General features: G+C 45.3%; 1 protein-coding gene across 5 annotated transcripts in view; it reads left to right on the plus strand.

Annotated features, from left to right (window-relative positions):
• The window catches only part of ZNF462 (zinc finger protein 462), a 150230-nt gene that overhangs the window by 68259 nt on the left and 69025 nt on the right, over positions 1–12946 (plus strand). For all 5 annotated transcript variants that reach the window (XM_079959043.1, XM_079959041.1, XM_079959039.1 and 2 more), the window contains exons 2-3: positions 4301–4553; positions 7444–12905. In XM_079959043.1, the coding sequence (XP_079815169.1) occupies positions 4334–4553; positions 7444–12905 (5682 nt within the window). In that variant the 5' untranslated portion in view covers positions 4301–4333. The remainder of the gene's footprint in view (positions 1–4300; positions 4554–7443; positions 12906–12946) is intronic.

Genomic DNA, 12946 nt, shown 5'->3' on the forward strand with positions numbered 1-12946 from the left:
TGCAGTGAAAATGAGCTCCATTCTTCGGCTGACAGATGGGTCCCTCTGCTCTTTATCTCCCATAGACAAAGAAATACACACATCGTATGTTGGATTTCCTTGATCGCTTAAACCATGTTAGGTCTTGGGGGGGGGGGATTTCTCCCACTCTTGAAATGTTTGAGCCATGATGAGAAATCGTCAAATAATAAAAAACTTCTTTCTTAGATTCTTCTGGTTTGGGTGAATATATGAAACTGAAGGTCACTCCTATGGACCTGACAACAATTGTTGCCTCAATTTCCATGAGTTTACTCGCCTTTGTAATTCTTTTTCTTTGTTAAAAGTTTGAACCCATTTTTAACAAAGCAAAAAGCATCAGTGGGCCAAGTCCTTCAGGAACTTGTCCTCCACAAGCGCCATTGAGATGAATGGGAGTGGTGAGAGAGCACAGCTTTCAAGATCCCCCATGCGCTGTTGTGCACCTTCCATTCATTTTCCCCGGGGTCTGTTTCCCAAGCATATCTCCCATTGGCACTAGGTGATCAGCTTGTAAAAATCTGCTCTGCTAGAAATCAGTGGGGTATTTGGTCTATGAATGGGCAGGCCTTGAAAGGTAACGTCAAGGAGCTGACGGATGAAAAAGCTCTCTTGTTTTCCTTGCTCAGTGCAAGTCCTGGATTCACAGAAGCCATCCCGGTTTCTGATTGGATCCTGGAATGTCCCACTTTTTCTTAGGATGTCCCTGTTTTCATCAGAGAAATGTTGGAGGTTATGGAGTTAATGCGATCCCCGAGCCAAGGAGATAAGGAACTATACAACAACTCGAAGACATCTGAAGGCTGTTTTTTTGGGAAGGATTTTTTGTTTCTGTTTTTACTGCTTACTGTTTTATTATGTTTTTATATATGGTGGCTATTTTGGGAGGTTGGATAGTTGCAATGGAATGGTTTCGGTGGTGAGGTGCACATTTTTATTCTTACTTATTTATGATTATTACTTTGTCATAAAAATAATAATATGATGGCTGGTGCAACCAAGTCAGGTGGGCGGGGAATAAATAAGAAAACGATGATGATGATGGAATAGCACATCCCTATTGTCATCGGCGAAATGTTGGGAGAGTATGCAAAAGACCTGAGTTTTTTACCTTGTGGAGGAAGATGTTTAAATTCCTCCACCTTCTGTTGTTTCCTAAGCCCCATCTGAGAACTTTCCAAACTGAGAACAGTAGAGGAAGGCCACTTTTGTCCCTGTTGTTCCTCAACCGTATTTAAAGGAGGAGATCCCAACCGCTGGCCCCCGCCCTTTCTCTTTCCCCTCCGTTTCCCCCTCTTCTGCACAATGGAGCTTTCAGAGAACCTCTCTCCAAAAGCAATAGCTCCAGCCTTTGTGTTGAAGGGTGTGCCTATTGGCAAGGCTTGCTGAGGCAGACAGCTTGGCTGGTGATTAACAAAGGTCATTAGACTTTGGAATCTGGCAGCCCGTGTCAGATGGTATGTCTTCTGTGCATAGGAGAACGGCTCCCAAGAGGCCGAGGCTTTCTGAAGGGCTCTCCCCTCCCTCCGCCTCTTCCCCTCCTTTTTCTTCCTCTCCATTCCTGTCCCCTCCCTCTCTCTTTTCTCTCCATCCTTCCTTATTTGTTTCTCTCGCTCTCAGGAAAAGGTCACCCTTCTGCGCCTTCATTCAAGCCTGTGGGACAATTTGGCCAAAACCCTTTTTCCTTCCTGTCGTCGTTGCTGGGATGTGGGTTTTTAAAATTATTTTTTGTGTGTGTTTTTTGTGTGTGTGGAAGACAAAAGGAGTCCTTGGAGATCTTTATTCTTGTTGTTGCCCATGGCTGTGTCAGGGAGAGATGCTGGTGTCTATGACAAGCCACGGTGGTCTTCAGGCATCTCTGTGTAGTCCAAAAGAAGAGAAGTCCTTCCTCGTCTCTGAAGAGGCTGGTCCCCTCCCCAAAATCAAAAACAAAAGCATCTTGGGGAACGAGAGGGAGGAAGGAGGGTGGTTGGTTGGTGTGGAGGAATGATCTTGCACGCTGGAGAAGAGGCTGAGATATGTGGAGCCATGTTGCAAGCTGACTAGAAGCTGTGAGCCTATCTCTCTCTCTCTCTGAGTACATGACTTGTCTGAGCTAAAATGGCTGCACACAAACACACACATTCCCTCTCTCCCTCTCTCCTAAAGCTCAGAGGACTAGGGCAGCTTAGTGAGTCTTAAAGCTTCAGTGACGCAGAAGCTCATATCTCTTGGAAGTGTGATAAACACACATTCAGCAGAACTGTGGCTTGCTTGGCTCAGGCTGAAAGGGCTCTTACTGGGTGGCTGGGGTGAGTGGGGAGGAGGAGGTCAGGAGCATGGGCAGTGGAAACTGGGGGTTGAATCCCACCCTGCTTTTGTCTACTGCGACTTTCCATCTTCTCCTTCCTTTGGAGCATTCCGAATTCAAGAGTTGTCTGCTTGCACCATGGAGAGAGAAAGGAGGGGTGGAATTGTTTTCAGGTCTAATGGACTGTGCTGAAGGAGGGAGACTTTGTCGGGTGGGGCCTCCCTGCTGCTCCCGGCTGTAATTTGATCCAGAGCAGATAGCAAACCTCTTTCACAACCGTCTTGGGTCCAGGGCTTGCACATAAAAGGTTGAGGATCTCGGTCGCCGCTAACTTTGTTAAGCTGAGAAACGACCAACCTTCATTCTTTCGGCTCAAGGAAGGAGAAGGGGGGTGGGTTGTTCCCAACACATCACAGCGTTCGAAAGCCCTGCCAGGGGAGATGTGCCTTTTGTGCTCTCTTGTGTCCAAAGCGGATTTGAATGTTCTGCAGAAGTAACTTTATATCTCCCTGCCATAAGAGAATGGAATTTCCATCAGGGCATATTTTGGCTGCTGTTAGATCTCTTGGGCTTCTGGAGCTCCTTGCCTGAATGTGACCTGTAGGAGTATGTGAGGAGACTGTCAAAAAAGCCATTGATTAAGATAATAGTTGCTGCTAGGTACATGCCATGCAGGGCTGAAATTACCTCTTAAATTATTTTCTTTTTTTTTTAAAAAAAGCCTACCTTTTATCTACAATTTAGGAAGCTGCTCATTTTCAACCTGTTTGGCAGCTCCCCCACAAATTATAGAAACAATAGATTTAGCAGGTCATCTACTGAAGTGACATCCTTACCTCTGAGTAGTACTGGTTTACTGCTTCATATAGTGAAATGCAGACACTGGGGAAAAATAATTATTTCCTTTCATGCTGTGGAGATACTCATTTTACTTCCCGGAAGAAGGACTAGGTGCTATATTCTCTCAGCAAACTCAGCAAAATAAATTATTATTATTATGATTATTATTATTGAGATTTTTAAAGAATCAGTACAACTGAAATGTGAAAGACCAAATTTGAAAGACCAAAGTTTACTCCTGAAATCATGAACATACTACCAAGGGCAAACTCTGGTTACAGGTCATAGTTAATCTGGAGAGAGGTTTGGACTGCGTGCTAAGCCAAGCCATTGCTTAGATCAGCATTGTGCAGAAAGAAAACTGACCAAGTTGACACAATCTCCTGGCAGCCTCTTGTGTTCGTGCTATAACCAAAGTTTGGCTTGGCGTGACAGGCAAGCTAGGCCACAGGCCTGTAGTACTAAAAGTAAAAAGGTTGCAAAAAATGGGAGATCACTAGTTAAAAGTATTTGGCCCCGATACAGATATCTAGGCTATGGTGTTGAGTGATCCCAACTCGCCTTACTTAGGCTAGTCATGTCCTCTTAGTCTCTAACCTTCTTTTAATCCTTATTGAGAAGGATTAAAAGAAGGAGGTACTGGATGAGGCACACCATGTATCCGACTTGAGCTAAATGGCGCAAGTGTGGGATAAAACACAATAAGTAAATAGTGTTCAGCTTTTAGGGCAGTGTCAGAAAACTCCTTTGCCCCCTAACTACAGTTGCACTGCATTTTATTGTTTATGAGTCTCCACCACATGCTTCCTTGTTCATTGTTAGAGATGTTAGCAGCAGGTAAGAGTTCAATCAAGTGGGTGGGAAAAAGCCAACTGGGCAAGCCCTAGGCACAAAGTAGATCTGAGTCATATCTGATTGTTTCTAGAAGCACTTCTGAGATTCCGGAAATAATCTCCTGCTAGTTTTTGTTCGTTCATTTTTGTAAAAAATGCATCTTTTTGGGGTACCATTTCCTTATATTTGCTCATAACTAAAACTCTGTTACTGAAACTTTAAAAAATAAAATAAAATAAATCAGTAAACTGTATGCTTCTTATTTATGAACAAAAGATGTCTCTGACAATTTGCTTCTTCTACTTCTTCTTTTTTCAGGCTTTCCTGATGTAAAACTTACCAATAAGGACAATGGAGGTGCTGCAGTGTGATGGCTGTGACTTTCGAGCGCCATCCTACGAAGATCTTAAAGCTCACATTCAGGATGTTCACACGGCGTTTTTGCAACCCACAGATGTCGCTGAGGAAACTCCTAGCCAGTCAAGGTTTAGCTCTATGAATAGCAATGACCAGGCTGAGGTGGAATATTCTTCTGTAAAAGATGAATTTGGAATTACGGATGAGATAGCAGGTAAAAAAAGTGTACCTTTCTAAAGTCCTTTATTGAAATGTCGTTTTAAGATTTTATTTCATTGGAGCATCCTCAGATTGTGGTCCTGTTGTCCACGTTTGTGTGCTGTGACAGCTTATAAATGAGAACAGAAATTGCTTTATAAGTGGACTGGCACCTATGGCGTTCATATTCAACGGGAAGCGGCCATGTTTTGCAGTTGAGTGTTGGGATTCCATCACAAACCTATGTTGATTTTATTGCAATAGCCTATAAAAAATTGTAGCAACTGCATGCTACTACAGGGGATACAAGGGATGTGGGTGGTGCTGTGGTCTAAACCACTGAACCTCTTAGGCTTGCCAGTCAGAAGGTAGGCGGTTCGAATCCCCGCGACGGGGTGAGCTCCCGTTGCTCTGTCCTGGCTCTTCCCAACCTAGCAGTTTGAAAGCATGCCAGTGCAAGTAGATAAATAGGTACTGCTGTGGCAGGAAGCTAAATGGTGTTTCCTTGCGCTCTGGTTTCTGTCACTATGTTCCGTTGCACCAGAAGCAGATGTCATGCTGGTCACATGACCTGGAAAGCTGTCTGTGGACAAACACCGGCTCCCTTGGCCAGAAAGCGAGATGAGCGCCGCACCTCATAGTCGCCTTTGACTGGACTTAACCGTCCAGGGGTCCTTTACCTTTACCTATACCACAAGTGTTAATTAAGTAGACATAATTGGGCCCACCACATGTTAGTTCCAACTCCTGATCAAAGGTTAAAAAGAAAAAAAAGTCAGGTGTGGGAAATTTTTGATCTGCCTTGATGAGCTAGATCTTTATCTCCCTCTGTCCTGGGGGGCCAACTTTGACAAGTAGACACCTATTGGTCCATTATTTGATGCCAGGTGATTGATAGGTGAGTACCTCCACCCAACTTTGAAAAGATTGCCTACCAGGTAGGGAGAGGTACTGCACAATGCGGGAATGAACTCCCTGTGCATCAGATGATGTACAGGGGGTTTAATTCTGCTTTTTGCAGCCACAGCTCTCCCTGATGTCACATGTGGGGCAGTTGCGTACGGCTCCAGAAAAATGACCTCACAGGCAAAATGAGGAGTCCTGGTGTTGCCACGTTTTGCTTAGGACCTTGTGTGCAGCATTTATCCCCTGGCAAACACGGCTTTTAGTATTATATTCCGATCATAAGATGCATTCAGGAACTACAACACTAATTCCTAGAAATGTAATTGTATTTGCATGTAATAATTCACATGCATACCAGTGAAGCTAATAATGGACACACATTCCAAGAGTGGCATTGATAGAGTATTGAGGGAACTGCTTCCGTAGCAATTTTTTGCAACTAGGTCTACTTAGCTGTATGTAATGGTAATCGTTAATAACAACCTGCTTTTTAACCTAAGGTCCCAGGGTGCAGTGCAACAATTTAAAATACAACATTAAAAATACATGTTTTTAAAATAGTTATGCGTGACATCGAAATTCGACTGGCGTTTCATCCCATCATTGTTTTAATGCATTTTTTAAAAAATCATTTGGAATTATGTGAACTGTATTTTTTAAAAAGCTTAATAGTAGAGTAACAGAACGATAAGAGTTTAGAAGGGGTGCGTCGAGGACATCTAGTCAAACTCTCTACTCCGTGAATCCAGAGCCTTCCTAACATATGGTTGTCCATCTTGAAGACCTCTAGTGAGCGAGAGCTTACTTCGCCCCTCTGGGTAACTGGTTCCATTGTTGAGCTGTTCCTGCTATCAAAGTGCTTTGCTGACATTCAACTGAAACCTGCCCTGCTGTAGCTTAAACCCCTCGGATCTAGTCTTGCCCACAGGGCATCAGTCTTTCTCCTCTTCTACCATTGCAGTTCACATCTCCCATCTACTTACGTGTTTAATCACTGACACTTCCCTATGAGAGAACTTGTAAGCAAAAATGACATTTCATCATATCATAGGAAGTATCTATGCTATGAACTCAGTACAGTGGTACCGCGGGTTATATACGCTTCAGGTTACACACTCCGCTAACCTAGAAATAGTGCTTCAGGTTAAGAACTTTGCTTCAGGATGAGAACAGAAATTGTGTGGCCGCAGCGCAGCGGCAGCAGGAGGCCCCATTAGCTAAAGTGGTGCTTCAGGTTAAGAACAGTTTCAGGTTAAGTACGGACCTCCAGAACGAATTAAGTACTTAACCCGAGGTACCACTGTACTCACGGATAAATGCAGACTTTATTTTTTTAAAAAAAAGTTAGTTCAGCTGTTTTGCCATTGTCCTTGGGCTTGTAAATCATGTAAATAATTGTGGTTCACATTTTAAAAATAAATAAATTACGTATTTGGTTTTTCAGATTAAAATTTTACAGGCAAAAATCCAACATATAACATAAAAACAAGATTCCAAGGAATCTTCTGGACTTCCCTCCTCCCCTTTGTGGGTCCTATTGTTAATCATTTCCTCCTGCATCTTTATGATAATCCAAATCTTTTACCCCTCTATACTTACCTGGCAGGGGAGATACCATGATCACATATTTTTTAATTAAACAATTGTTGTTGTTGTTGTTTTATTTCTGTCCTGCCTTTGTTCCCTAACAGAGGCTCAAGGCAGTTTACGGATAAAATAAGAATAGCTAAAAGCATTTTGGGGAAATTATTTTTAAAAGAACAGTTAAACATTAATACAATTAAAACTATCTATCTACAGTATCTATCATCTATCATCTATCTATCTATCTATCTATCTATCATCTATCTATCTATCTATCATCTATCTATCTATCTATCTATCATCTTTCTATCATCTATCATCTACCTACCTACCTGAACTATTTAAAACACAGATAAAAAGTTCAATATCAAATTCAAGGATTTCTAAAACAATGTTTTATTCTCTCTCTTTTTTAGGACAAAATGCAGCTCAGCTGGGGACTGGAAATTATTACAGCCATAGCCAGAGTTATTATGGCCAGCATATGCTCTCCAAGCCAGCGAGCAAGTTTTTCCAGTGCAAATTCTGTGTGCGTTATTTCAGATCCAAAAACCTACTCATAGAGCATACGCGGAAAGTGCATGGCGCTCAGGCGGGAGGATCTCCAGCTGGATCGCCCGGTACTAGCTCCTTAAATTACAACATTATGATGCACGAGGGCTTTGGTAAGGTTTTTTCTTGCCAGTTCTGCACCTACAAATCTCCGAGGCGTGCGAGGATTATTAAGCACCAGAAGATGTACCACAAAAACAGCCTGAAGGAGAGCTCCGCCCCTCCCGCCGCTTCAGCTGCTATATCTGAATCGGCATCGACATCTGTGCCAGTACAGGACTCTTGCAAGGAACTCCCAGCCGAAGTTGTAGAACGCAGTATTTTGGAGTCTATGGTCAAGCCTTTGACTAAGTCGAGAGGGAACTTCTGCTGCGAATGGTGTAGCTACCAGACGCCCCGAAGGGAACGCTGGTGCGACCATATGATGAAAAAGCATCGTAGCATGGTGAAAATACTGTCAAGCCTGAGGCAGCAACAGGACGGGACCAACATGCCAGATGTATCAAGCAAAGGTCCACCAAGCCCCACTCCAAACACCAACTACATCCCTATGAATGCCTCTGGGCGGGAGATGCCGAACGCAAACCTCCCAAACTACAGAGGCTCTATGAACAATTCTCTTGTCAGGTCCAACACTTCTACTTCTTCAAAGTTTTCTTCTGTTTCCTACCCTCACATGAAACACAAAGCACCTCACAACTCTGGCATTGTTAATTTGTCGGACAGGTCTCGCTACGCGATGGCCGACATGGCAAATTCTTCCGCCGATATGGATACAAACAGTATGCTCAATGACTCCAGTTCTGACGATGAGCTAAACGAACTAGACAGTGAAAATGGGTTGAACTCCATGGATCACCAAACCTCAGGGCTAACTGCAGAGCAACTGATGGGGTCTGAGGGCCACAAGTTACTGGAAACAAAGGGGATCCCCTTTAGGAGGTTTATGAACAGATTCCAGTGCCCCTTCTGCCCTTTCCTTACCATGCATCGGCGGAGCATTTCCCGCCATATTGAAAACATCCATCTGTCTGGAAAGACAGCAGTATACAAATGTGATGAATGTCCATTTACTTGCAAGAGCTCATTCAAACTCGGAGCTCATAAACAGTGTCACACCGGTGCAGCGTCCGACTGGGATGCAGTGAATTCCCAAACAGAAAGCATAGCTTCTTCGCTAAATGAAAGCACAGTATCCTATGAAGGAGGCAATATAAATGGCAGGAAGTCCGGCGGGTTAATGGATTCCATGGGGCAGCAGCAGCAACAATCTCCGCAGTCCAACTCGCAGCATCCATACAAGTGTACCATGTGCAATTATTCCACAACTACTTTGAAAGGTCTCCGGGTTCATCAGCAACACAAGCACTCGTTTTGCGACAACTTGCCAAAATACGACGGCCCATCCTCAAATACTCCACAAGACAGTGAGCCTGATGCTCACGCCTCTCCCAGCACCGTGAAGAAAAGTCAGACCTCAATTCTTGGGCTGTCTTCTAAAAACAACTTCGTAGCTAAAGCCTCTCGGAAGATGTCCAGTGACTTTCCCCTCGATCTTTCACCAGTGAAGAAGAGAACTAGGATTGATGAGATAGCTAGCAATTTGCAAAGCAAAATCAGTCAAAACAAGCAACAGGAAGATGCAGTGATTAACGTAGAGGAAGAGGAGGATGAGGAAGACGACAATGAAGTGGAGATAGAAGTTGAGCTGGACAAGGAAGAAGAACAAGGAGAGCCACTGATGGAAATTGCAACATTTGCTTCCCAGCAAATGTGGGGAAGGGATACCATCGAGTCTCAGAAAGAGCCCAACTATAGGAGCATTGGCCATGATTACAATTCCACCAACGGGGCAGAAATTGAGCTAACTATATCTGAGGATGAAGAGGACTATTATTGTTCTTCAATTGGCTTGAAAGACCAAGGTCTGAATTCATCTGCTTTGGGCAGCCAGTCCAGTATATATGGATCTGACCAAAACAATGAAAATTCTGATTATGGTGACTCTGGAAGGCTTTACTATTGTAAACACTGTGACTTCAGCAACAAATCCGCCAGGAGTGTTAGCACTCATTATCAACGGATGCATCCATACATTAAATTCAGCTTTAGGTATATCTTGGATCCCAATGATCACAGTGCGGTGTACAGGTGTCTCGAATGTTACATTGATTATACAAACTTTGAAGACCTGCAGCAACACTATGGGGAGCACCATCCTGAAGCCATGAATGTACTAAATTTTGATCATTCCGATTTGATCTACCGCTGCCGTTTCTGCTCTTACACCAGCCCGAATGTTAGGAGCCTGATGCCACATTACCAAAGAATGCACCCAACAGTTAAAATTAACAATGCAATGATATTCTCCAGCTATGTGGTTGAACAGCAAGAGGGCTTAAGTTCAGAGTCGCAGACTCTCAGAGAGATCTTGAACTCCGCTCCGAAAAGCCTGGCCTCTCCAGCTCCCGTCGCCCGTGGGACTGGCGTACCTGCTGCTTTTAACAAGAATTCTCCAAAGAGTAATAGCCCAGAATCTGAAAGCCAGAAGGAGTCGTCAGTAAACAGCGTTGTGGTTTATGATTGTGACGTCTGCTCATTTGCAAGTCCCAACATGCATTCTGTCTTAGTTCATTACCAGAAGAAACACCCTGAAGAGAAAGCTTCGTACTTCAGGATTCAGAAGACGATGCGTGTCGTGTCTGTTGAGAGGGGCTCTGCCCTGGCTCAGATGGCTTATGAATTGGGATCGCCCATCTCCCCCAAAATGTCCAATATGGCTTCACAACTGCCACCTCCACCACCTCCAGACCTTACGACCGAGCTTTACTACTGCAAACATTGCTCTTACAGCAACCGCTCAGTGGTTGGCGTGCTTGTGCATTACCAGAAGAGGCACCCAGAAATAAAAGTGACTGCAAAATACATTAGGCAGGCACCTCCCACTGCAGCAATGATGAGATCTGGAGAGATCCCTCCTGGTGTTCCCAGACCACCAGCATCTATGCAACAGCTTAACCGGGGCAACTCTGAGAGTGTCGCCTCGGAGAATGAGATGTTCTTCTGCCAGCACTGTGATTATGGAAACCGGACTGTGAAAGGTGTGCTCATACATTACCAAAAGAAGCACCGCGATTTCAAAGCCAATGCAGATGTAATTAGGCAGCACACAGCCACAATCAGGAGCCTTTGTGATCGTGGCCAGAAAAACTCCCCCGGCGGCATGCAGACTCCCGCTTCCAACGCCGAGCGAGAGAAGGCTAAGCTGAGAGCTCTCAAGTGCAGGCAGTGTTCTTACACCTCTCCTTATTTCTACGCACTTAGGAAGCACATTAAAAAGGACCACCCGAGCTTGAAGGCCACAGTCACCTCTATTTTGCGATGGGCGTTTTTGGATGGCTTAATAGAAGCCGGGTATCATTGTGAGTGGTGCATCTATTCTCACGCCGAACCCAGCGGCTTGCTTGTGCATTACCAAAGGCGACATCCTGAGCATTATGTTGACTATACGTATATGGCGACCAAGCTCTGGGCAGGGCCAGATCCTTCGCCTCCAGCCTTACTGATCCCATCAGAGATGAAAACGTATAAATGCAGAGACTGCATTTTTGAAGCATCTTCCATTTGGGACATTACTAATCACTACCAAGCTTTTCATCCCTGGGCTATGAATGGAGATGAATCTGTCTTACTAGATATTATCAAGGAGAAAGATGCAGCCGATAAAGCCATCCCAACATCCAACGATGCTGGAGCCAGGGTCAATTCGGAGGGCCAGATGGCAGCGCCACACGTGGACCAGGATGCAGAATATGCAGAGGATACAAACCTGGTCCAGGACAAAGCTATCCAGCTCACCTCTGCAAACCCCGCAATCTCATCAACGCCATACCAGTGCACAGTGTGCCAGTCGGAGTACAACAATTTGCATGGACTTCTGACCCACTATGGCAAAAAGCACCCTGGGATGAAAGTTAAAGCTGCAGATTTTGCACAAGACATAGATATTAACCCAGGAGCTGTGTACAAATGTAGGCATTGCCCGTACATTAATACACGCATTCACGGTGTTCTCACACACTACCAGAAAAGGCACCCCCTGGTGAAGGTCACCGCGGAAGATTTTGTGCACGATGTGGAGCAGCCAAATGACATGAACCAGAATGAGGTGGAGGAGACCAGCAGAATTTTCAAGCAAGGATACGGTGCTTACAGGTGTAAATTGTGCCCTTACACGCACGGCACGTTAGAGAAGCTCAAAATCCATTACGAGAAATACCACAACCAGCCTGAATTTGATGTGTTTGCACAGTCTCCTCCTAAGCTGCCGGCCTCTGTGGAGCCTGAAGTCGTCGCTGAGATTAAGCCCTCTCCAGAAATCTCTCCGGAGGAGATCATTGGAGACGATTCGGTGCCTCCTTCGCACTTCTCGAGTTCCCATCTGGTGTCCCACACGGTGTTCCGGTGCCAGCTCTGTAAGTATTTTTGCTCCACCAGGAAAGGGATTGCTAGGCACTACCGGATAAAACACAACAACGTCCGGGCCCAGCCAGAAGGGAAGAACAACCTCTTCAAATGCGCTTTGTGCTCCTACACGAACCCTATCCGTAAAGGCTTGGCTGCGCATTACCAGAAGCGCCACGACATCGACGCCTACTATACCCACTGCTTAGCTGCTTCGAGGACTGTCAGCGACAAGCCCAACAAAGTGATCATCCCGTCGCCCCCGAAAGAAGATTCCCCCCAGCTAAGCGAGGAGCTGAGGAGGGCAGTGGAGAAGAAGAAGTGCTCTCTCTGCTCTTTTCAGTCCTTCAGTAAAAAGGGAATCGTCTCGCACTACATGAAGCGACACCCAGGCGTGTTCCCCAAGAAGCAGCATGCCAGCAAGCTGGGGGGCTACTTCACCGCCGTGTACGCGGATGAGTACGAGAGGCCGCAGGCTCTGCCGGAGGAGAGGAACGAGTTGGAGAAGCCAGAAGTGGAGGTGGAGGCTCCCGAAATGGAGTGGCTCCCTTTCCGCTGTGTCAAGTGCTTCAAGCTCTCCTTCAGCACGGCCGAGCTGCTGTGCTTGCATTACACCGACCACCACAGCAAGGACCTGAAGAGAGACTTTGCCATACTGGGGAGCGGTCCCCGTTTCCAGAACCCCATCTTCCAGTGCCGGCACTGCGACAGCAAGCTGCATAGCATGGCGGAGCTGACCTCGCACTTGAACAGCCACAACGAGGAATTCCAGAAGCGTGCCAAACGTCAAGAGAGGAGGAAGCAGCTTCTGAGCAAGCAAAAATATGCAGATGGTGCTTTTGTAGATTTCAAACAAGAGAGGGTAAGGATATGTTTGCACATTTTAGATTTATGTTTGGTGTT

Source organism: Podarcis cretensis (assembly GCF_951804945.1).
Source record: "Podarcis cretensis genome assembly, chromosome: 17".
NCBI classification, from domain to species: Eukaryota; Metazoa; Chordata; class Lepidosauria; order Squamata; family Lacertidae; genus Podarcis; species Podarcis cretensis.